The sequence below is a fragment of the Dermacentor albipictus genome, chromosome 1 (genome assembly GCF_038994185.2).
Source record: "Dermacentor albipictus isolate Rhodes 1998 colony chromosome 1, USDA_Dalb.pri_finalv2, whole genome shotgun sequence".
Classification (NCBI taxonomy): domain Eukaryota; kingdom Metazoa; phylum Arthropoda; class Arachnida; order Ixodida; family Ixodidae; genus Dermacentor; species Dermacentor albipictus.
This window is the reverse complement of record NC_091821.1, coordinates 27952882-27979341: the sequence shown is the minus strand read 5'-3', so window position 1 is coordinate 27979341 and position 26460 is coordinate 27952882. Positions and strand designations below refer to the sequence as shown.

At 47.2% G+C, this 26460-nt stretch overlaps 1 protein-coding gene across 3 annotated transcripts in view; it reads left to right on the top strand.

The window, feature by feature from the left end:
- Positions 1–26460, top strand: part of LOC135906048 (retinol dehydrogenase 12-like) — a 128930-nt gene that overhangs the window by 11368 nt on the left and 91102 nt on the right. For 2 of the 3 annotated variants that reach the window (XM_065437196.1, XM_065437197.1), the window contains exons 1-6: positions 2730–2864; positions 8910–9138; positions 10177–10416; positions 10971–11057; positions 14746–14940; positions 24595–24701. In XM_065437196.1, coding sequence (XP_065293268.1) covers positions 2754–2864; positions 8910–9138; positions 10177–10416; positions 10971–11057; positions 14746–14940; positions 24595–24701 — 969 coding nt within the window. In that variant the 5' untranslated portion in view covers positions 2730–2753. Of the gene's footprint in view, positions 1–2729; positions 2865–8909; positions 9139–10176; positions 10417–10970; positions 11058–14745; positions 14941–24594; positions 24702–26460 lie in introns of those variants that run through there. The other variant, XM_065437198.2, reaches the window with a different exon arrangement.

Sequence of the window (26460 nt, the reverse complement as noted above, 5' to 3'; positions counted from 1 at the left end):
TTATATACTAAGCTAGTCATTAGCTTACGTGCTGTTTTATTTCTGCTTTTGCCAAGAATCCTAATCTCAGAAAAACATGGTTTGCACATGCAGGCCTTGCAGTGTGCTGGCAAATGTGACACGCAATCTTTCATTAAATTTAGTTCGTGTTCCCTGGCTTATTCATTTATGCAGCGTCCAATCTGTCCTATGTAGGACTTGCCGCACTCAAGGAGAATTTCTCACACCACCCCCGTGGCGCATTTCCCGTAGGACGCGCCATGTTTCTTGCCACAGTCTTGCGCACCATGTATTTTAAACATGTCTTTTAGCAAGCACCAACTAGGCCAACAAGCAGTTCTGTTGTAACATATGTCACGATGTTAATACCGAGGCGACGACCACTCCGTGATATTATGGGGCTGCCCCGAACCTTCACAAAAAATCCACGGCGACAAATTAGTGAAGCAATTACGTAAAAAAAAAAGTATCCACAGATTGCTTACAAGCACGGCCACGCTGCATAGACGAGGCAACCTAAAGTTTGCCCGCGCGACACCAGCGCCGAACGCTCCCCTAGCGGACCGATGGAAGTTTCGAGGGTCGTCGCTGCGCTAGCGCGCGCCCGTGTTCTGTACGGCGGGAGCGCTCGTGCGCGTGGTTTTTGCGATGCCGAGTGCGACCTCATCAGCCAGGAAAGGTGGCACGCAATACTGATGTGTTGTTGATTGCCACAGCAGCCTTCGAAAACACGAAAGGTCGTATGCCGCCCATGAAGTTCTCTACAGATTTCCTGGGAAGTGGTACGAGAAGGACAGACGACAAGTATGGATAACTGCAGCGCGCCGAGTCAAGTAAGTCTCATACTTTCGCATTCGCGTGTAATATCTTGAAAGCGGAATAGTCATATGCCTGTTTTTAGTGCTCGGCCGTTTGTTTAGTCGTGTCGCGTTGTTGAATTGTGGTGGCATCTGCCGTTTGTTAGCGGTAAATTCATACGTGTTGCACCGCTAAGCTCTACGACGCGTGCTCGATTCCCAGCCACGGCGGCCGCATTTCGATAGGGGCAAAATGCAAGAACACCCTTGTTACCCTGTGCTGATTTTTGTGCACATTAAAGAACCCCCAGAGGTTAAAATTATTCCTGAGACTCCCCATTACAACGGGCCTCATAATGATTTCGTGGTTTTGGCATGGTTTTGGCACTTAGAACCCCCAAATTTATTTGATTGCACTGTGCCTTCCCTCGCGATCGGCATGGACGAGCTCAACAAAATTATTTCCCTTTTCCAAACACTGCAACTTAAATTACAAGTTGTGCAGGTAACGAAAGAGGCCGCGCGCTACTTTTGTGTGGTAGCAGACCGTATTTAATGCAAGCCGCCGTCGTCGCGTGCGTCGGGAAGCGGCAGATCGGAAAGCAGCCGCTCGAGACGTGCGCGTTATGTTTGTTGTTTGCCCATGCTTTCTAAGTATCTAAGTGTGCAAGTATCATAACTTGTAGTGGTACCACTCTTGTAGAAAAATATATGCGCACAATCACAGGAACGTTACTTTTGCAAGCATATTATTGGGAGTAATTTAATCCCCACAACAAATAGGCACACATACTGTTTCATTTATTTGCGATGCAGATGGAAGCGGCGCCAAACAGACCAATGGCACTCATAACAGTCTTCTCAGCAGTCAGTACCACCGGGACATGTGCTTTCGTACTGCAGCGACACAGCTCTTGAGCAGCAACTAGACACGTGTGAAACAGACTCCAGAACATGCCTTTGTGAAGTGACGGAACCGTCAAGAAGCAGCCCAATGGATCTGCAGTCATCGAGTAGTATGACAACAGAAGTTCCTGCTGCCAGTGTGACTTGTGTTGTAATTGAAATAAAAGTGGCTAAATTTCTGAACATGGTGCGTACCTCTAACTCGACGTCGTCTACGATCTTGTCGGACACCTGTGACACGCACTTGGCTTTCACTCTCACATCACCGTCCACAATTTGTTCAACGCCGTACACGTTCAGAAGCAGACGCTCCCCTATCGTGAGGTTGCCGCCACGAAAAAAAAGCTGTCGGCGTCGGCAACCTATTTGAAACCGCACGGCAATCCATGCATCGCTGTTGCGCAAGCATGCGATTTGCCATCGTCGAAAACGGAGCGCCGTTAGAATGAGCAGCGAAGAAAAGCGCGGACGGCACAATGCAAACAAAGCGGAGACTACGCCACGACGCGACCGCGCTGCTTGGCGTTTCCACATTGAGGCGCTGTCAGGAGGTGCAGTAGCGCCGCCTGGCCATGGTTTTCTCGTCTATAGACAAGATGGATGCCGAACCAACGGCGCGTTCTTCCCGCCAAATCTTCTTTGTTAACAATCAGCCGCGTCTTCAGCACCACGCCCTATATATACGGATTAGTAACAATATTACTAAAATTAACAAAAGCTTCGATATTTCAACCTTTACTTCCACACTCGACCTTTGTTTCCGACTTCTTCACTTCTCGCATATTCTATTTGTCTGTTGAGGGATCGACTTAGTGGCACATAAACAACGCCCATACGCAGTGGCCGACGCCGTCTATTGAGAATACCCAGTGGCGCATACCCAGCGACTCAAGTTGTCTATTCGGAAACCTCCCAACTTGCACATAATACCCAGTGGCCAAACAAGTAAAGCTGACAAGACAGCAGCGGCCAGCTGCCAGCATCCGCAAATTGGGGAGAGAAGGTAAAGCAAGGTCGACGACGAAGTCGAAGATTGCGGACGTGCTTCGCATGGGCTCCCGCTTTGAAACCGTTTTTCGGTGGAACTCCCTGTGCTGTGGACTTGCTTTTGGTGTGATTCTCCACAGGAAGTTGCCCTCTCCCTGCGGACACCTAATTTCGGCAAGTTTGCCCCCTTTTTAGGGGTTTTTCCACGCTTTTCGTGCTCAACCACCGCGCGGCAAAGTTAGGCCTCATCATTAGGCCGAGCCGCCGCCGACGGCACCGGGCTCCGGGGCGGTGACTTGTGGTTGTGGGCCTCTGTGAGGCTGAAGACCATGGAGTACTCCGTTGCGGGAGAGACTATAACGCCCGAAGAGTTCGAGGCGGGAGAATGGGCCTGGGTTTTGCGGGCTCAAGATAGATTCAAGAAATCTGTATACGGGAACCATCCCGAGAGTAAGCCTAGCGAGAAGCAGGCAGGCAGCGACGGGCGCCAGACGCACGGAGCAGAACAAGTCAAGCGCGGGAAAGCGCCGGTGTGGAAGAAACGGGGACCGTTTCTGAAGATGCCAGCGAAGGACTTCAAGGTTGTGTGCCGACCCAAGGATTGGGACTTGAGTATGGTAACGTCGAGGGAACTCGGATATGCCTTGAGAGCGGCAGCGGAGCTGACGAATGCGACTGCGGCGGAGGAAGACCTGGTGCGGGTCAACGAGACGAATAACACGATGACGGTGAGCACGCCGTGTATGCATCGCTGTGGGGCATATGCGAATGTGAAGACACTCAAGCTGGGTAATCATGACCTTGAGATTTCGGCGTACGTGGCGGCGCCGGAGAACTCTGTGCGCGGAGTCATTTACAACGCGTACAACGGATGCCCACTGGCAGAAGTTCGGGCGGGATTCCTGAAGAGGAATGATGGCATAGAAATTTTGGATGCCAGACCTTTGGGGAAGTCGAAAGCGATTCAGATAACGTTCGGGGGGAAGCATGTTCCCTGGCAGGTTATTTACTGGAACTGTTTGTACGCGGTGATTCCGTACAGAGAGTTAGTCGAGACCTGCTATAACTGCAGACGAGTGGGACATCGGGCGGACGTTTGTTATCGTCCGAAGACTAATCTCTGTCGCCGTTGCGGAAAGGATCATCCTGCACCACCGGAAGGAGAGCCGCTGACCTGCACTCCAGACTGCATCGTGTGCCATGGGGCGCACAACACGGGGAGCCGGAACTGCAAGTTTCGTCTAGCCCGTAAGCAGCCGACGGGCCTGCAGCAGGGCAGTGAGGACAACGGCCTAACTGACAAGGAGGAGCGGCGCTCGAGGCCCAGGAAGCGGTCATCCAGCGGTGCGAGAGACGATAACAAGAGCAGGGACCGGTCCACTTCCTTCCCACCACTGCCCGGACCCGAGCGTGGCAAAGGAGAACAGGGTTCCAGTCATGGAAGAAGTCCCAGTGCCACGAGAAAAAAGGTGAGCTGGCCCTACGTGGCCTCCCAGAGTGAGACTGCTCGAGAGAAGGAGCTACAAAGGCAGGTGCAGCAGCAGGCTGAGACGATTAAAAAGATGGAAGTCAGGATGGCAGAGATGGAACGCGCGCTTAAAAGCGACAAAGGACAAAGGGTACAGACGCCGGTGGTCCAGGCCCCACTGAAAGCGGCACAGGCGACTGCTTCTCGCGAGAGCGAGAGCACAGCTATGGAGGTGGAGAATCGGGGGAAGCTTAAGAGGCCGCCATCGGCGGATGAGGGAGCTAATGCAAAAAGAGTGGCAGAAATTTCAACGGCGGACACGCCGCAGCCAGTCGTTAAAGTCACTAGTCTTAGGGGGGAAATGTCTGCCCTTGCGGACAGAATAGGAAAACTGGAGGAAAGACAGGATAGGTTGGAAGCTCGGGTCGACAGGATCGAAGCCAGACTAGACAAGATTGAGGAGCGTCTTGACGCCTTCACCAATGACATGCGGGCTTTCCAAACACAGGTTATGGGCATGTTTCAACAGCTCAATGCTACGCTACAGGCTAGATTGCCTCCCGTAGTCGGCCAAGCGCCGATGTTAGTAAACCTAGTGCCTAATCATGGCCCCTCACCAGCAAATTGAGGTTTGGCAGTGGAACTGCAGGGGCTTCCGTCGCAAGCGGGGGAACCTGCAATTGGACATACAAAATCTGGACAGTAAGCCTGACATTATAGCTTTGCAAGAGGCTAGTGGGTGGGTGAAATTACCGGCATTTAAGGCATTTACACCGCCAGAGATTGATCGGGGGGGTGTATCGAGCGTCTTCACGGCCATGCTAGTCCATCGCAACGCCACGGCGATTCAGCATACCATAGATAGCAGCAGAGAGGACTACGTCCTGCTAGAGGTTCTGCCCAAAAGAAAGGACGATAAGAGTCTCTTTGTACTTAATGTATATTCTTCTCCTAAAGATAAAGGGCTGGGCTTGCCAGACCTCTTGATAAAGACGCAACGGCTAGCGGCTAGGGCTCAACTCATTGTGGTTGGAGATTTCAATGCGCCTCATCCGGAGTGGGGCTACATCCGAGCCACTCCAAAGGGAAATAGGCTTTGGCGGGTAGCTCAGGACCTACAATGGACAACCTTGAACAACCCGCTAGATCATACGAGGATAGGCAACAGCGTTAGCGCAGACACCTCTCCGGACCTCACATTTGTTAAAGGTATTAGGGATGCAAAGTGGGTAAACACGGGACAGCCACTGGGCAGTGATCACCACATCCTTTCCACGGTATTTAGTGCTGCTAAGCACAAAGACAAGGTAAAAGGAATTAGAGTGACGGATTGGGACAGATTTCGGAAAGTCAGGAAAGACACAGTGAGCGGGGAAATCGAGGACTTGGGAGCCTGGGTTGAGGCGCTCAAGCAGGACGTGAAGGGTACCACAGCAGAGGTTCCGACGGTGGAGGAAGGTTTTACGGCGGACTCTAGACTGTTACACATGTGGGAAGCGCATGCGAGTCTCCTTCGGAGATGGAAGAAACAAAAGCATAATGGGGTCCTCCGTAGGAAGGTGGCCAAGCTAGAACGAGAAATCGAAACCTACACGTTGGACTTGCAGTGCAAACAATGGGGTCAAATTTGTGACAGGATGAATGGGCAATTCGGATGCAAAAAAACATGGCAGTTGTTGAGGCACCTTTTAGATCCGGCGGCAACCAAATCGGCGCAGAAGGGTCAAATGGCTAGGTTAGTTCATCAATATCAAGGCACGACTGGGGAGTTCATTCAAGAACTCCGAAGTCGTTACATAAATGGCGAGGCGGGCGGTTTCTTGCCGGATTACTCGGGAGAGGAAAACCTCGAATTAGATGCGGACTTTACGGTGGCGGAGGTGGAGTTTGCAATGGGGCAGCTTCGTACTACGTCGGCAGCGGGTCCAGATGGGGTTACTAATAAAATGCTGAGGAACCTGGATTTCAAGTCAGTGGAGGCGCTCACGGACTTGATGAACAAATATTGGGCGGCCGGGGAGATCCCGGCAGAGTGGAAGCATGCTAGGATTACATTTATTCCTAAACCAGGGAAGAAGATCTGTATTGAGAATCTTCGACCCATCTCACTGACGTCCTGCTTGGCCAAATTGATGGAGCATGTGGTCCTCAACAGGCTTCAGGGTTATGTGGAGGACAAGGAGTTGATACCTAAAACGATGATTGGCTTCAGGGCTAATTTATCAACGCAGGACGTCATGATACAGCTCAAAAAGGACGTGGTTGATCCTGGGTACGGCACGGGCACGAAGGCTATCTTGGGGCTCGACCTCACAAAGGCCTTTGACAATGTCACCCATGAGGCAATATTAAGGAACCTATCGGACATAGGACCGGGGGGGAGAACCTTCCGATACATCAGATCATTTCTGGAGGATAGGACTGCGGAGATTGTAGTCGGAGAATTTAAATCGGATCCTTTCCCGTTGGGGGGCAGGGGGACACCACAAGGGTCGGTTTTATCGCCGTTCTTGTTTAATCTCGCCTTGATCAAGATACCGCCCAGGCTGGCAATGATATCGGGACTTAAACATACATTTTATGCGGATGACATTACTCTATGGGTAACAAAGGGAAGCGACGCACAATTGGAGGAAACTTTACAACAGGCAGTGGATATTGTGGAGGAGCTATCGGGGGAGGCAGGACTCTCGTGCTCTCAGCCCAAGTCCGAGCTTTTTGTGCTTAGGGATAAACCAAGAGGGATACATGCGAGGCACTATGTGCCGCCACCACCGCTGAAGGTGAAAGTGGGGGGTGCACCGGTCGCTGAGGTCCAAACGATCAGGATCCTGGGTCTGTATCTGCAGACTAACAGGAAGAATAGGGAGGCCTTGGAAAGGCTCAAAAATACTGTCAATGCTACCGTGAGACTTATCAGGAGAATCGCCAATCGTAAACAAGGCGTCAAGGAAAAGGACTTGTGTAAGCTGGTACAGGCGTTTGTGCTCAGTAGAATAGTGTATGCGACGCCTTATATGAAGATGGACGCGACGGAGAAAGGCAAGGTGGAGGCTATGATTAGACAGGCGTATAAGGCGGCCCTTGGGTTGCCTAACAATACTTCCACCGAAAGGCTGCTGGGATTAGGGGTGCACAACACCTTGGAAGAACTGCGGGAGGCACACTTGGCGATGCAACTCAGTAGACTTTCCAAAACGATAGTAGGGAGGGATATATTGGAAGGGATCGGCATTGGAGTTGATCCTCCAGCTGGGGACATGAAAATTCAGGTGAAGCGAGAAATGCACAAGGGCTTCTACATAAAACCTTTACCTAAAAATATGCATCCGATCCATCACGAGAACCGTAGGAAGGCAAGAGCCAGAGCTTTACATGCTAAGTACGGGAAGTACAACGGGGCGGTCTACGTAGATGTCGCCGAGTATAAGAACAATGACGCATTTGCAGTTGCGGTGGTGGATGGGCGGGGACGCTTAATCACCTCTGGATCAGTCAAAACCCGCTCCTCAGAAACTGCAGAGGAGGCGGCGATAGCGCTAGCTATAGGTAATACTGAAGCTGACCTGATTTTCAGCGACTCTAAAACAGCCATCCGAAATTTGGCGAGGGGCAGAATCTCTGTCACAGCGGCAGGATTACTAAATCGGGCTACGGGGCGAGGGACTACGGAGGTGGAAATTGTCTGGGTACCGGCCCACTCTGGGAACCCTGGGAACGAGGCAGCTCACATAAATGCTCGAGGTTTCGTCAGCCGAGCAGGTGAGCCGGACGTTCCAGGGAGGTCCACGAGAGATGGGCTGGTGTCCTTTCACGACATTACTAACCATTACAAACTTGAGCGGAGAATTTACCCTCCACCGGACAAGCAATTGGTGAAGGCGCAGGAAAGCGTCTGGCGAAGATTGCAGACGAGATCTTTCTGTAACCCATACGTGTTAAACAAAATCTACCCGGACGTTCAGCCGGAATGCAAATGGTGCCAGGAACTGGCCACCTATGACCACATATTATGGAGCTGTAGCATAGCGCCGCCACCGGCGGATATTATGCGTGATCCTTCTCTCGAGCAGTGGGAGGCCGTGTTGGCCAGCTCAGACCCGGTCGTCCAACCAGGGCCGTGGAGTGGGCCACCCAGGTCGCCGTCAGCCATGAGCCGATGGCCATCTAGCACGGAATCGTCCGCACATGCGTTCTGACGAAAATAAAGTTTTTCCATCCATCCATCCATCTTTAAAAAAATTATACTGTGTTGTAGTTGTAGTGTTGTACTGTGTTGTAGTGCTGTAGTTGTTCACCTAGGAAATCAGTTCGTAGGAAGTGCGCCATCTTCTGTGTTGAGTCGTTTTGTGACGCCTATGTTGTGTACAAGAAATGATTGTAGCCAAAGGAGCATTCCTGTACCCGTGAGATACCTACTGCTGCCCGCGTATACCAACTACTTGCACAGCACTTTGAGGCGACGTAGAGTGTTTGTGGGTAGATTTGTTGAAAGGGAGACGAATACCGCCGATAAATGAGCGCATTACCGACATAACTTGTCGATCTGCCAATAACACATCCTTGGTGTGAGTACTGCGTGTAAAAGTAGGGGCAACGCGTAATGCCCCTACTGAAGTATTGAGGAACAACCAAACCTATCGACTAACCCGCTTGTTGGCGAGTCTTCCATAATGGTTACCAACCACTGAGTACGAGAAAACTAACACGTCGTTTTTCTTTGATCTTTCTGCCACGATTCAATTTTGCAGAGGACTATGGGCACAAACGAGGCAGTCACAGATTCCGACACCTGGTTCCTTTCACTGGGATTCATTGCTTCCATCGTGGTGGCCTTATGTAGTTATGGATTCAAGGTGGTCTTGGTGATCGTCGCTACGCTTGCGGGCACTAAGTTGTACCTGCGCTGGACCAAGGGCATTTACAATGGCATTAATCGGATGGATGGCAAGACAGTCATAGTTACAGGAGGCAATGCAGGTGAGTCGGGGGTAAACTTATTGATGCTTCGATTGGGATTGTTCTAGTTCTTGTAGCCAATGGGGCTCATGTGCAAATGATTATTGTACCTTTGTCTGCAATGAAGTTTACTGCGTTCAATGAACGCGTTGTGTAACATAAAATACCTCCTAAAATTTTTGGTTCACAGCGGGTAATTCCCTTCGTAATACCGTCTATAGTATACTACGGGAAGTTGTATCCTGAATACCACTGGTTTACGAGTGACGCTGCATGCACTCATTACTACCGCTGGAAAGACGGGAAATACTGGGATACGATGCGCTTCGCTGTAACCCTTTACTGGAATAGTTCAAGACTGCGCTTTATATAGCCTATCCTAGTTTGAAAGAGAGAGATAGGCGGAGAGCCACTAGCGATGGTGTGAAAAACGATATGTGCAGCGCTAAACGGCATACACAGATCAGCGTGGATTAAGGATCGAATACGAGAAACTTGAGGGAAAAGCTGACTTTGATGGGAAGTTCGAGGTGTTCCGTTAAGTTAGGAGGAACTGTTATGTTTGTAACCGGCGGCGACGTGCCGTGAATAACAATACTAATAAAAACGTTTATTTCGTCTTGAAATAAACATATGGTTTTGGCGAGTTGGTCCAAGTGAAAAAGAAAGAGGCTGGAAAATTCTGTACCGAAAATTGAATCTCCCGTCCCCGACCGATAGCTGTCGATGTAGTGCGTGAACCGCAGGCAGTCTGGTATATATATCTATTGGCAGGTGATAGTTGTGACAGCGCCCTCCTACTGTGGTTCTCTCTTGTACGTCAAAAAAGCCTTGGAACCAAACTCTATTGTCTGCGTTATAGGAGCAGTATCTTGTGCTGGTAATTGTGCTAAAGCTGGGTTTTAAACATTTCCGGCAGCTCCATTCAAACCACATGGTGCGTTGCGCGTGACTTCTTTAAGAGGCCGGACTCTGTTTCCGAATAATCTCTCTTGATGCCTTATACCACTGTAGTGTGTACTGCATAGACCGGTGGTCAAGCGTATCGCCCACTTCCAGGGATCGGCAAAGAGACTGCCAAGGAACTCGCGCGGCGAGGCGCCCGCGTCATCCTGGCTTGCCGCAGCCCGGCCAAAGGTCAGCGGGCAGCCGAGGACATCCTGGTGGAGACCGGCTGCTCCGTCGTCGTGCGCCAGCTCGACCTGTGCTCGCTGAAGTCGGTGCGCCAGTTTGCCGATGACATCGTTCGCAATGAGCGGCGGCTCGACGTACTCATCAACAATGCCGGAATTTTCCCAGGTGCGCTTACTAATCAAAACAAGGCAGAGACACTGGACTCGTCCCCGTCGAATGGGCACCCGAAAGGGACATAGACCGCAGAGGTCCCCGCAAAGCGTTTGGTCGCTGCTTTTGATGTTGTATTGTTCATACACTGAGTCTCACCGAGAAGTTTGCGGCCGCAGGCGCATACGCGGCTTTTAATTGGGTTATTCACGTCAGCTGTCGCGGCCGTACGCTTGACCATCTCCGATGTTATTAAAAAAAATATAGAGGATAGCTCGTTTGGACCTTTGCACCGCATCGCATCGGTTATGAAAAAAGCGCCATGCTGAATGGGCGTGAACACACCCAGTGCTACGGCGCGGGGCCGTACGAATTACAGGACAAACAATTAAATGTGTTTAAAGGACACATTTGATCGATAATACATGGACTCGAATAGGACGCGAACAAACTGATCAAGAACAAACCGACACACTGTGCACGAAATAACCACGCTTTGCAAAACTCGTGAGAAAGCAAAAATTATGCGCACTCCATAAACCGGGCAAACGCTCGTGCTTTATTCTCAGACAGGATCCAGCTTACCGAAGACGGCTATGAAGAATGCTTCCAAGCCAACTACTTGGGCCACTTCCTCCTGACACTACTACTTACAGGTAGGCTATGCAAAAGTTGGTCTATCCTGGCTCAGTGGTGAAAAGGAGAGTTGGAGTCATTTATTGGACACAAATATCTGGTAGAGTTTTTGCAGTGTCGAAATGAATGAACCTGTATTGATTTATGCTGAGTTATTCATTTGCTCAACAAACAAATCCGTATGGCACACAAGTAACCGGTAACACAAGCATCGCTGTCGAAAAGTCAGTCAGTTGCTAGTATTGCTTACTTGCACACAGAGTCGCAGTCACACGGCATGAAGAAGGTATGCGAAGCTGGCACGGCGTAAATGGCTTATCAGCAAAGAATAAGTCGGATCGTATCTGCACACCAGCAGAGGAAAGGCTGAAGTGGCCGCGCAAGATTGGCACTAATGCAAAGTTAAGCATCGTGACCAGTTAGCCGCAAGCGGGAAGGATGCGGCGCACCACAGTACCGAATCCTTTAAGAAGTGGTACATCGTTCACACCGGGCGATGTTCGAATAACCGTTTAACGGATCGTAGAGCTCCCTTGAAAGCGCAGCCGTCTTCTCGTTTATCCCTAGAATGCAAAGCGTGCAACTGCAAGCCGTTGCATGTCATGTAGGAATATCTGGTCGAGTCGCGAAGGTAAGACTGCACCGGATCCATATCGCCGAATCCTTCTTTATTCGCAGGCCTGGCGACATGTGTGTTGCGGGGTCATCTGTGACGCTGAAGAAGTTAATTACTTGAACGCTTATTTTTTATTTCGCTTTACAGATGTGTGTGCAATGTAATATATGTTCTCGCTTTTGTCAATAAACTCCAGTCGTTAGTATGCGCTCGCGCCTTTCTTCATGCCGACACACCCAGCGTTTTGTAGTTTTTAGTCCTCTCTCACCAAATTGTGTGTACCCAAGATAAGCATCAGCTTTAGCATGCAGATTAAGCGTTTGTTAAAAGCAGTTCTTTTTGAGCGTTTGAAAAGTTGCGTCGTGTCTCCTAGTTCGCACGTGGCTGCAAAAAGCTCAAATAAAGAGTTAGAAGGAGTGATAGGTATAACACATATTGCCTCTCTGCCACCTACAGGGTGTCCCACGCAACTTGTGCGATAGTTTGAAAGTATGCGAGTGCAACTTATCTGGATAGAACCAAGCCAATGTTGTCTGCCATCGCTTGGAGCAAGTCAGACTATTTTTGTATGTCGCCTAAATAGGTAATTGATTATTTTTAATGACTTAACTTCTCAGATATTATATTCAGAGACAAACTGCCTAAGAAAGAAAAATATGTAGACCATCATGAAAAATTCTTGTTCCAGCTATCAGTTGCTCATTGCGCGCTGCATACACATTCCGAGCCTGAAAGAAGCCTGCAAAACAGAAACAAAAACACTCTTTCTGTAGGATGCTTTATTAAGTGCATGTTCTATCTCCGAAATTGATAGCAAGCTTTGAACGCTTGTGTACTTGTCATGTCCAGCTTGTAGTACTTTGCACATCTTTTTTCTTATTTTCGCGTTGAGGCAATGGTTTACAGTCATTAGTCAGAGACATTGCACGGCCCGTCTCCTTCTTCAGCACATTTGTGCGGTGTTCAAGGAAATAATAATAATAATAATAATAATAATAATAATAATAATAATAATAATAATAATAATAATAATAATAATAATAATAATAAATTTATTGACACACACCCAAAAGCAAAACAAAGAAACGGCCCTGTCTAAGTCCATGAGGACTTGTGCGACTAGGCCAGGCGAAGTCGGTACAGCGATGTGGTTACATATTTACATAATAGTTGCAAAAGTAGACATTTACATAATAACATATTTATTTTCCAACTTTCAGAAGTATGGTTGGTAGTATTACCCGTTAACAGACAATGACATAGTAAACAAAGACAAACACATAAACAACTTAAGTAAAGAATCAGAACTCAATTTCAACATTTCATCAATAATTTCTTCAACTGTTTTTTTTTTGATGTTGCCAAAAAGAATTCATCGGCCAAATCATTAAATATTCTTGGGATGTATATATACAGTTCTCGCTTCTCAATACTTAGTAGTGGAATAGGGTATAGCTTAAAAGTTTTTTTGTTTCTTAACAATCGAGGTGCATCGTATGCCTCTTTGAATTCATCGCTCCAATTATGCCGCATAATAACAGTTCTGGTAAATAAATCCTCCAATGTGCAAAATCCTAATTCCTGAAAAATATTATTGTCATGTAGTGTAGTACCATAAGCAACAAATGTTAATATATTTTTAGTAGTTTATCAATCCAATTTTTCCAGCACTCTGTACAAAAGGCGAATATCGTTATACCATACCACAGCACACTGTACGCTATGCATGAACTATCATTTTCTTGACTGGTAGAGGTACTAAACCCTTTATGTTGAAAAGTAGATATGCAACACTCCGTAGTTTGCCACATAAAAACGCCATGTGATGCTGCCAAGACATGCCGCTGTTGAACGTTATACCTAGGTATTTAAATGTCTCCACATATTCTATAGCAGTACATTTATGTGAAATACAATGTTCATCACGTAGAAATATTGGCAAGTTTATTTCTTTAGTTTGTAATGGACTTCGAAAGCACATGATTTTGCTTTTCTTAGCATTGATATATACACAGTTTTCTTCGAACCATTGCATGGCCTTATGAACTACATTCTGTAGGGCGCTAATAGCTTCCTCACAATGCATATGACGTGTGAGTAGAACTGTATCATCTGCATATTGATACACAGTGGCTCTTGTAATTATTGTGGGAAGGTCGTTCATCAATAAATTGAATAAGAGAGGGGACAACACGGATCCCTGTGGAAACCCAGCTGTCATATATTTCCTAGCGCTAACAATTTCTTTACTACCCATGACTACCTGTGACCTGTACTCTAAATAATTGCAAATAAGATAAAAAAAGGGTCGCCTGAAACCCAAACGAAACAACTTTTCCAATAAAATATCGTGATTTACAGTTTCGAACGCTTTTGCTGAATCCAAGAACAAAGCACAACTATACAGATTCTTATCTTGAGCAGAATGTGAGCCGAAAACCAGAGGTAACATTTCCTTTGTTTTTTAGTTATTTTGTACATACCAGAAAGCTAAAACTTTTTTAGCTGCTCATAAAATTTTTCCTAAACTTTCGCATAATTAGAATCCTTCATCATTTCCGCCCAGTCAAACTGTGAAATCAAATGATCAAATGTTTTCTTATTGAAAATATGCACTTCTAGTTTATTATTATCATCTTTTTCTTCTGATTTGTCCTTTTAGGGCAGGGGTAAAAGTGCCTTAAGGCGACATGCGAAACAATAGTGATCCGCTATCTTTTACCTAAGGATACATGCCGCTAAAGAATAATTATTTTCGGTACTATTGTTGCTTTGTGGTCTAGACAGGAGGATACTAGTTGATTTTGTAAGAGTATACGGAAACTAGATATGTGCAATTAGAGATGACGCGCAATATAATAAAATTAACGCAGGTCACATTTCAGCCTGAATGTATAGGTACAATCTGTAGGCACGTAGCACCAAGCTACGTTGAGCCACCGGGGCGGGTCCAACAGTCAGAAATGGCTTAATTTTTTCCATCGAGACTTTAGCGAGCATGCGAGAACAAGTGTCAGCTATCACGTGCGACGCCTTGTGAGCGGCTTGCCCGTGTGTGCGCACGCGAAGTTGACGCCCCGTGACGCGCACAGATCTGCTCAAGAAAAGCGCCCCGAGCCGCGTGGTGAACCTGACGTCGTTCCTGCACCACCTGGGGCACACGCAGCGGCTAGAGGAACGTGCTAGGGGCACGCACCCCTGGGTGACGCCCACGCTCGCCTACGGTGACTCCAAGATGGCCACGGTCTGCTTCACGAGAACCCTGGCGCACAAGCTCAAGATGCACGGTACGAGAGCCGCATGAACGCGCGGCGTCTTTTGCGCAAGCGGGCGAAAATGTGGCGTCCAGCGCGAGTCCCGAAACACTTGCTGGATGATGCTTGTCGGTGCGGTCGCAGGGCGGGTTGTACGCTTGGTCGTGCGATTGTATCCTACGACAGAGATAGGACCAGTGAGCAAGTGACGGTCGGCAGGCCGATTCGAGGCCGCGTCGTCGCTGTGGACGCTGTATGAGCGATATGTGCTAATTCGAGCACAGTGGGGGCGCTGTACAAGAAAATTGTTGGCAGGAACAATGAGCGGAAAGAAAAATTGGCTGGGCGTAACATATTAGTGGACCCGAAATAATTGCACAAGGAAGAATCAAGAGTTAGTGGAATGCATGAGTGCTGATATTAGGAGCTTCGCGAATGATGCCAAAATTATCCTATTGGGTGAGATGAATGCCCACATCCAGCATCTAGACGGCTATACCGACAACAACGGGAAGTCAAAGCTAGATCATTGTGAGCGACATAACCACGTCATCGTGAGTACAGGGCCTAAGTGTGCCGGGTAGACCACGTGGGAAGTGGGGAATCGGAAATCGACCATTGATTCTTGGCTGATGACAGAAGGAATTCATGATAAGTTGAGCGAAATTGTCATTGACGAGGAAGGGTATAGCAGCATAGGGAGTGACCGTAAACGCATCCTTTTGAATATGGGATATGTAGTTGGGAAAGGGAGCTAGGAGTGCAAATAGCCAGTCCAAACTTGAACACGGAGCAAATTACAAATATAGTCACTAGAGTTGAGAAAGAACGTGGCAAATGGCAAAGCGAAGGGTGGCAATATAGTGAACTTCTAAGTGTAATAATGACACAAATACGGAAATAGAAGCAGCACGTTCGTTGGAAAGGAAAAAAAATAAACCGAAAAGCTGGTGGAACAGGGAGATACGAGAAGTGATCGCCGAACGACAAAAAACATACCGAGAGCACTGGTAGGCAATGAAGGTGCAATTGCCGCAGGATGAAGTAGCCAGTAAATGGGAAATATACCGGGAGAAAAAGTATATGGTTCAAATACTGGTGCAAGCAAAGATAAAAGGTGAAAATAAACGTTGGTTATCAGAAATACGTGGAAAAAATAAGGCCGCACCGAACAACATAAAATTATTGGGCAGGAAGGCAACAACCATACAACAATAAATCCTAGACGAAGACGGAAATAAACTGGAAGGGGAAGTGGAATTAAATTTCATCCGAAAAATAACAGCCGAATCTTTTTTCCAAGGCAATGACAAGGTTATAGTCGAGGGAAAAAAGAGCGTGAAAGAGAACCAGATGGAGAAGGAGCTGGTGCTGGCAAATTTCCACTTTCAAGCCGAGGAGAAAAGTCCGAAGCGCACAGCCTCACGACAAGGCGAGGTTCTCGTTAGGCTGATTAATGAACTTGGTCCAAAAAGTAAGGAAGCTCTGTTGCAAGCAGCAGAAAAGAGTCTAAAAGATAGACGAATACGAGACAGTTGGCGACAAAGTAGAATGAATTTAATTTATAAATGTAAGGGGGAGAAAGATGGAATTCACTCGTATAGACCGTTGACCATTACACCGGTAATATACAGGTTAACAATGCAGGCAATCACGTTAAACCTGCAAGCATGGGCAGGGAATAATAGCATTTTGGGAGAACTTCAGCATGGCTTCAGAATAGGTAGGCGTTTGGTAGATAACTTATTTGTTCTTACTCAGTGTATTGAAATATCAACAGTAGAAAGGAGACTGTTATATGTGGCCTTTTTGACATTACAGGAGCGTATGACAACGTAGATCGCAACATTTTGTGGGGTATTCTGCAAGGGGAAGGCTTGGGCGACGATTGTATGCAGCTTTTGAGATAAATTTGCACAGGAAATACCGTTTGTGTTGAATGGGAAGGAATGAGGAGCGAGGAGAAAGTTCATATCAACAAGGGACTGAGGCAGAGATGCCCTTTATCCCCGCTGCTGTTTATGATGTACATGGTGAGGATGGAGAGGCCGCTAGAGGGAAGTAATATCGGGTTTAATCTTTCATATCGTACAAATAGGTGGGTAGAGTATAGTAGAGCAGCAGCTTCCAGGTTTGTTTTATGCGGACGACATTGTGGTGCTAGCTAACAAGCAAAGTGATTTGCAACGTCTGGCTAATATCTGTGGACAGGAAGGCGATAAGTTAGGTCTGAAATTTAGCGTTAAGAAAATCAAGTGTTATGGTACTCAATGAAAACAGCCAACAGTGACAATACAGGGCCAGCAAATACCTCGCTTAAAATAACATAAATACCTTGGTATATGGATAAACGAAGGTAGTAGATATATGGAAACACAGGAAAAAAACTATAACAGTAAAGGGGAAGAGAAATGCGGTCATAATGAAGCACAGGGCGCTATGGGGATACAATAGGTACCAGGTTCTCCGGGGTATGTGGAAAGGTGTAATGGTTCCATGACTTACATTTGTAAATGCGGTTGTTTGCTTTAAATCAGAGGTACAATCAGGACTCGATGGCAATTAAAGGTCAGTGGAACTCTTTGCGTTGGGCGCTCACGGAAAGACTGTGAATAAAGCTTTGCAGGGTGATATGGGCTAGACTAGCTTTGAAGTGAGGGAAGTTCGCAGTAAAATTGATTATGAAGAACGACTAAGGAATATGGAAGAAAGTAAATGATCTGGAAGAGTGTTGAGGTATCTATACAAGAATAACGTTAATTCACAGTGGAGGAAAAGAACTAGGAAACTTACCAGCTAGTATGCGGCCTGTAGGGTGAGCAACACAGCAACAAGGAACCTCAAGCGGAAAGTCAGAGAGGCTGAAATAATCTCATGGGCAGCGGCAATGGAAAGGGAACCTACCATGAGTAACTACTTAAGAGGAAAAACTAAATCGGGAAAGAAACAATTTATGATAAGTGAAAGGGAAGCTCACTAGTTTTCGATGCACGATCAGGATGCCTTAGAACACGCACTTATAAAGCGAGATATAAGAAGGAACAAGGAGCATATGCATGCTGCGTTAAAGCTAGGCAAACGATGGAGAATGTTTTATTAGAATGGGAAAATATCTGCCCAGCTGTCGATTTAGGCACCAATGGACACCTTGAGGAACTTGGGTTCAGCGAGAGTAGGGGGAAATTAAACATGTCCGCAGTAGAGATTAGTAAGATGCGATTGGAAAATTGGTTTAAGAAAAGTAGGGAAACGACAAACAACGGAGGCGTACAAAAACAAAGTTCACAATAGGGGTTCAGAAGGTTTGGTTATGGGAATTGATCGTTTCGTTTTTTTTCTATCTTTATTTCTTTTTTACCATAGGTATGACATTAGACAATAAAATAACAAGAGCTTGGTGGTGCAACCCACCATCCCGTTCCAAAGGGGACACTCATAACATTCATCCATCCATCTGTTGTACAGCCCCTGGCACACTTGTCCCCATCGTCGGAGTGCGCTTGCGCTGAGATTTGAGGTAACTTTCTGCGACCATCTTTTGTCTGAATATACGCATTGCCAAGGTAGCACATGTGGCGAAGCTTCCGCCCAAATGGAAAATGCATGCCGCACTGAGACAACACGCACACTGTCCGAAATTGTGTTCAAGCGAGAATAATTGGAAAACGACTATAGTCGGGTACAACTTGGGAAGGCCGGAGAGGCCTCGCCGAGACGACCAAATTGCGGCAGCCGATTTCCTCCGCGACTAAAGAAATAGAGCGGGTGCAAAGCACCAACGTTTCATACATTTTAGAAATTCATCAAGTGAAAATTCGCGAACACAGCCAGGCAACAAACAGCAGTGGTCTACACAGTACGAAAGAAAGCTGTGCTTAAAAAGATCTGTGTGAATTTATGCTTATGGTGCGGGACAGTAACTGAAAAATTATGGTGACTCGAATATTCGTTTTGTTTATGAACACGGTTCAAACGTCACAAAGCAACATAAAGGTGGCACTTTAAACAATCAAAAAATTATAATGGTGCACATTTTTGACCTTCTGTATGCTGTAAAAGTAATCAACTCATGGTAACTTGTGCCTATATTATACAGATGAAGCTAAATACGTCGGTTACCTCCAAAATTGACCTCAATCGAAGTAAAATCAATATGAGTAAAGTGTTAAAACCTGTGGCGCCGGTACGGGATGTATATCATGACGTGATACAGGATGTATATCATGACGCCTGCTACTAAATCTTGGTGTTCATTTACCTTGTAAACTCTTTAACGTTGGTACCACAGCCAGACCTAAAAAAGAAAAAGAAAACGTTAGAAAACACGAATCATCCAAGCTCACGTGGCCATCATCATTACTTAAGGAAAATGGCGCCGGTTACCTGCCACATGCGAAATTGTGCGCCTTTCATATAGTTACCACGGGGAAAGAGCCGGAATAATTTCGACCATTTTGTACGTTTGTGCAACGAGAGCTCAGTTCGAGGGTTACTGCATTCCATTGCGGAGTTTCAAGTAAACTGCATGGTTTAGCACTAGTGCGTAGTGATACGTTTGCATAACATGTCGTGCTTTGAGCTATCGTGGTAGTGGAGGTCAGCATTCTTTAATTTATTGATTTCTTTTTTATTCGGAAGGATTTGCGGCAAGACATAATGAATGATTCTTTTATAGCGGAGCTCTTATAGTGCAACTACATATAGAACAGCTCGAAGAGATCATATGTGTTTTCATGGTGTCAAGGGAGACGTGCCTACTTCAAGGGGTTTATATTAAGAGAGAATGTGGTAAATTTCAGGTGTGATGCAGAGCACAATTATGACGTATGTACGCTTGTTACGGGCTCAATGAAAATTACTAAAACCTCCTTTTTGCATGTTCAGAGGTGATTTATAAAACTGTTGTAAAGTTTTCTTGCCGCAAGGAGAGAACCGAAACCTGTAGCAATTCTATGTGTGCGTATACCTTGCTTTTTTACGTGTGCAGCATGTAACAGGACAGATCAACCACACGAACAACATAGCACTAAGATGAGGTTTTGACAGCTGAGCCGAAAAAAAAAATTCACAGACGATTACGATTTATCTCCGACCCTAATGCAAAATTTGAGAGCAGCTGTATGCGTGTTTTCATTTCGCGATATATTGGCTGGCGTGGACTATGTCTCATGCGGCACGTTGCAAATGGAGCGACGTGTGGCGCGACTGCCTCGCTAATCGTGACGCGTGGGCGCAATCCGCAGCAGCCGCCGCAGACAGACCTCCGCTCATGCAGCGCTTTGTTTCCATACAGACGACGCGCACTACTCTGGCGCTACCTCGTAGCCAGCGTCGCCGCAAAGCCCGTCGTGCGCAGCACTACGCTTTTCTTCCGACACTTTCGCCCTACCATCCCCTTCAGCTTTCCTACTCGCGCTCACTGCGCTATCGCTGTCTTTCATCCGCACTCTGTGTTCGTTCCTTAACCCGTTTGCTGTGCTCGTTCGCTCGGTTACGAGGACGCCGAGGGACGATGCCGACGCTCGCCTCAGAAACGGGCGCCAGGAGCTGCGCCCTAAAGTACGAGGTCGTCGCTATCAATTGAATTGATTTACGCGCTTGCGCCTGCATAAACAGGGTGTTTCACGTAACTTCTGCCGAGAATTTTAAAAAATTCGTTAGCCACAGCTTAATGAAACTAATGGCATATAGGGTTTGCCGTCGTGTGACGCTCCTTAGAGTGTTTTTTTTTACATTACGCTTAATTAATTAACTAAGATGACTTATGCAACATTCCTAATATTCACCTTAGAGCCAAATGCGTTTCGCTGCGTTGTAGAGGGGGTTCAGAAATGACCGATCCAATGTATTTGTGGCAACGTACATGCTGCGCGGCAGTATTTTTCGGAATTTAAAGAGAGCCCGCGAAATATGAAATAAAACCACGTGACTGCGCTCGTGCGCTATCGTATTGCAGCGTTCTCAACCGTGCGTCGAGCCTATAGCTTATCAGGGACGACGGCGCTTCCTTTCCGCGTGCCACCGCCAAAGATGCGCGCACTGCGAAGCCGATGCCTAGAGCCGCGGCCGCTCACTTCGCCCGGTTCTTTCCTACGAACCGCGATCGAAAGCGCTGCAATAGAAAGCGCATGAGCGTAGTCACGTGGTTTTATTTCATATTTCGCGGGGTTTCTTTAAACGCCGAAAAACTCTCTACGTTTATGTACGTTGCCACAAAAAATTGGATCGGTCGTTTCTGCAACACAACGAAAAGCACTTGGCCCTAAACTGAACATAAAAAATGACCGATTCATCTTAGTTAATTAACTAATTAGGCGGAATGTAAAATATACTCTAAGGAGCGCCACATGATGGCAAACCATATGCCATTAGCTTCATTCAGCTGCGGCTTACCACTTCTTTTTTTAAATCCTTGGCACAAGTTACGTGAAACACCCTGTATAATAGGGCACGCGCAAAAAGGAAAAGACATATACATGGGGTGCGATCTTGTACGCGCTCCAAAATAGAACGGAGGCGGTTCCTTCCACCGAGCCAAATACGATTCGTCAATTTGAACCGTGCCGAACGTCATGACGTCAATTGTGACGTGATATCTGCTGTCAATCATTCCGTGTGGTCTGCTATCGGACGAACGGAACGGAACATATCGCTTATTTCGTGACGTAAAGAACGGACAGCCTCCGTTCTATTTTGGAATGCGTACAAGATCGCACCCATATTGTCCGCGCCTCTTATCAGCCACGTAAAAGGAGATGATAGGTGATTGCATTACATGCAACCACCTATCTTCTGGTGAATAGGTGTCTATCGTAGCACGAAAATAAATCCAGTTGTTAGCATAGCGACGTCTTTGCCTGTATCCCTTACTCCTTTGTTTTTTTTTTTCAGTCCAGCGGTTCAAAACAAGTCGTAGCTATGAACCAACTAGCTCAATTAAAACCTATTCAAACATAACACATTTTATTCGCGTACCATGAGACAGCTGCCGCACAGCCATCCACACAACAACCGTCGGAGGCACGCAGGCCTCATAAATAGTTATACGCACAGAAGCCAGAGGCACGCTCGCACCGACCTAGATAAGGATTAGCCATGGCCTCCTATAGATGGCGCGCGGTGGCAGATTTTGCTCCGGCCGTCCTATTAGATGTGCTCACCAGAAAAAAAAAAAGAAAGGAATGCGGCGCGTGCACCCGGTTGCCCCGAGGTGCCACTGTTGGCCCAGGACTCTGTCGTATGCGGACGCTAAAGGCAACAGACTTGAGTGCCCGACTGCTGACCTGCTATACTTAGCTTAACGCAAGTGAAAGTGCCATATTGGAGGCGAGCTCCACCACTGGAAAAGCTGGCGCCACAGTCGGCGTGACGTGGTATGAGGGATCACGTGGACACAGCGGCGCGTCGGCTGCTTCGAAAGCGCCGAAGCGAGCTGAAAACGAAATTTAAAGACCCACCTGCACTGCGACTCTGATTAAGCTGTGAGGCTTTCCCGCCTTGGGCGTCTGCTTGAAAACATTTGAAAGCACTATAATAGGTAGTGGCTACCTTTGGAGGCGTGCAGCATGGTAGGCTACTGCTCGGCACCGCAGTGCCGGACGTACGTAACGGAGCCCGATGTCAGCCTTATTCACACGTAGCTGTAGGACAAGAAGCTGTGTGAAGCTTGGTTCGCGAAACTTAGAACCGGCAGACAGCCATCGGCTACAGCTCGGGAATGCAGCAAGCGCAGTCGAGAGGAAAATTTCAGCTACGGCGCCCGGTCTGCGATGTTCGGTGAGTAGCAGAAAACGCGCACTGAGACGCTCGCCCGCGCCCGGCTGCCCGGCTAATATCATGACGTTTTATTAGGTCTATGAACTTGTTGATACTAGATTCTGGCAAATTCATTGGAATAGAGAGGGAGTGGTAAGAAGCGCATAAAAAAGGCATGGCACATGGTCATGTTTGTGTTATGAATTAATGTACTGGATTACGAAAAAGAAGTAGTGAGAAAACGCCCGCTGAGAAGAACGATAAACATACAGTGCGACGCAACTTGAGAAATAATATTGAAAGGTCAAATCAAGAATTTAGCAGGAAAAAAAAGATTGAATCATCGCGACGGCACATCACAGTCGCCGTAGGCGTCGAAGTCTTTATTACGAAATTATTTTTGAACAGCTCTGATAGCGTCCACAAAACAATGGTTGCTCATGTGCTGTCAAATGCTCATGTTCTGCGGCGTAAAGCTCACGGCACGGTGCGAAAACGCGCACGCAGCGAAAGCTAAACATTGTGCGCGGACATGCATGCAGACGCGCAGTCGGTCACTGCGAACCCGTGCGATCACTGCATTGAGGCTTCATTCTGTTATGCTCCATTTGGTTATACAGACAGCCCACCATGAGAACATATTTCACATATTTGGTTCTCAGCGTTTGCCTACCTTTCACGCAAGGGGCCAGTTAGGGAGACTCCATTGCGGCGACCGCGCGCAGTGGCGTTCACTGTACGTATTGGGTAAAGAGCTTTCAGTTTGCCCAAGGTTATTATTTCATCAGTAAAAAAAACCCTCGTTTAGAGAGTACCTACATAAAGGTCGAGGAAGGCTGCCTCGTGGTGTTTTTATTGAACGCCGTAAGCCAAACCTCTGAGGAGCGCGTCGCGTGATCCCTCATACTACGCGAGGGAAGCGCTTCCGACAGATGGCGACTCCGTAAGTCTTTGCCCCCAATAGACTCATGTCTTCTCAGTCTATTTCATTCCCTCATTCTCCGCCCCACGTGTAGGTTAGCAAACTGGACTCAGTCTGGTTAGCCTACCTGCCTCTCCTTCATCACTTCTCTCTATCTCTCTCTACTAGCAGACAATGCAAGGGTTTTATAGAGACTCGCGAATATAAGTGGCAACAGAGCGACGAATCTAGGCTTTAAGTTTAGCACTGAGAAATCTGGAATTGTGCTCTTTAATGAACAGACGAGTGATAATGTGGTATCAATTAAACAGGGAGTCATCTCATAGTCAATCGATACATATACCTGTGTGTATACACAAACGACAGAAACAACTACTCTAGTGTCCACTAAGATAATCTAAAAACGAAAGGGAAGCGGAATGCAGCAATAATGAAACATACAGCAATTTGTGGCTACAATAAATATGGGGTGGTGCGAGGAATCTGGAAAGGGAATAATGGTGCCAGCGCTAACAGTTGAAAAAGCCATTCTGTGCTTAGAATCTGACATCTTGTCGGAGTTGTAAGTTAACCAAAGATCGGTAGATTGCAGAAGAGTACACATTTGGGCTGGTTGGTTCATGATTACGAGCAGTAAACATTGCTAAACAACAGGACAAGGAGAGGGACACAGACAGCAGGGCTGTTGTCAGTGTCGCTCTCCTTGTACTGTTGTTTAGCGCTGTTTACTGCTCGTAATCGGTAGATTGGTTGACTTTGGGCGCCTACGGTAAAACCGCAAATGAGGCAGCGCAGCGATGCATGGATTGGACTTTTTTTTCAAGTCAAAGAAGCTGCATAATTAGAGCAGCCCTCCTGCTGGGGTGCCCTAACCGGCATGCCCCGCAAGAAAAAGGTTAATGAACAGCTGCAAGTTGCAAAAGCTTTTGTGGAACGTAAACTTATTGGCATGTAGCTCGATGCATTTTCAGAAGTTATGTTTCTGTCATGGTTCTGTATGTTCCTTGCAGGCGTGACGGTGAACGTGGTAAATCCGGGCATTGTGAATACCACCATCGCTGACAAGGACTCGTTGATGTCGCTCTTTCTTCGCTTCCTCTACCGCACCATTGGAAAAGTGAGTGTCGAATTCTATATTTACAGGCGTTACTGCTCACATAAACATGCGTTTTCTCTGGAAACGTTATATTGCATGCATGCAAGTCTGGCAAAGTATAATGCACCTATACTGTCATTGGATGCTATAAAGCGTAGCTAAAAGAATATATCGAGTCAAGATAAGTGATGGGCTTACATGCGATATTATTGGACGTTTCCGGGCAATGGTTAGCAAGAAACGCCAGGCTTCAACTGTGTAAACTGACCTCATTCTTCAACTGGAATGAACAGACTTGGGAACCGGTGTGAGTGTTGTAGACACTTCCTCAGGCTATAGTAATGGTGTTGTTGTTGTTGCCTGTTGTTTTCAATATCGCTCGAGCTTGCACAAGTTCAGCGGTGTCATATTCTTGACATTATACCGTCACCTTGAAGTGACTGCAGCTTTGTTACAAGAGTTTATTCAACGAGTCCTTCTGGTACATGCCGCTCGTCTCGTTCCTGCTTTGTTTTTCGCGTTACCGTTTGCGGAAAACGTCGTTGAATCGTCGACATCGGCGCCACCGTGAGGTTGTGTATAAAGTCGAATCGCAATAACATGGGTGCAAGGGGAAGTGTGCGAGGGTGACCTGCGAAGGATGGTGTCTTCAAGCACGCCGTCTAATCGCGCGGCCAATGTGCAAAGGCATGGGGGGGGGGGGGGTAGAGCACGCGGTAACGAGAGTGAAAAAGAGAGAGATCAAGGTTGTGAAGAGGATCAGGCGCTATCTTATTCAGCTATTTTGGGCGCAACTCTCAGCGCCTATGCCTATGGTAACGTGATCAAGATCGCGCTAGGGGCCACCTTGAAATAAGGGTCGGGTAATCCTGCGTCTCCTCCGATAGTCCGGCCGTGGCTGCGCATGGCGTGCGCTATCTTGGAGGTAATCTGCGGCGGGTTAAAATGCTAGGTAAGCGGACACGAATGGTGGCTTTCCGCGCGTATATTGGAAAGCGCCTTTCTGTGTCGCTGGAGGTCGTGTAATCTCAAGTTTTTGGAGACGCGCTGAAATTAAAGGTAGCAGGAAGCGCACCAGCACAATTGTTGCAGCGAGTGTTCGCTCTCATCGAGTGAGATCTGTTCATGTTTACCTGTGCGCATGACACCACGATTGTTAGGTTAGTTAGTAAGTGAACGTTAAGTGAAATTTACACGGCCGGTAAATCTGTACGAATCTTAATTCGGTTAGTTGCCCAATATTTTTCTATCGCTATTCATGCTTTGTCATTCGGGTCGAAACGGTCAATTCTTTTTTATTCTTGAAACTCCAACTCGACGACAGGTCCATTCTTGAAAATTCACAAGCTCGCTTGACGCCTACGGCAAAACCTTGAAATTTGACTTTTTATTAATCTTGGAAGTCGTCTGGTAACTCAACTCACCTGCGTTTGTCTTCACTGTCCTAAGGGATGACATACACATATAACCTGCGTCCCGAAACGCAAAATGAAAAGTTAATCAGTTCATCAGGTGCTGTCTTTCTGCTCCATGATAACAGCACATCTCACTACGAGGAATAGAAGAACGGCCACAATACTTCGAATTCTAATAGAAACAGGAGTAACCAACTGTTAGAGTGCGACAGCAACTCACGGGCTATGACAGGAGCCGTGGAGGGGGGGGGGGGTCCTCAGGTTTAATTTCAACGCCCTGGGTTTCTTCAACGTGCGCGCTAAGCATGGCAGCGTGGGCACGTGAGTGGTGCACGGGCAACATAAGAACCCCATAGTAGCAAGTA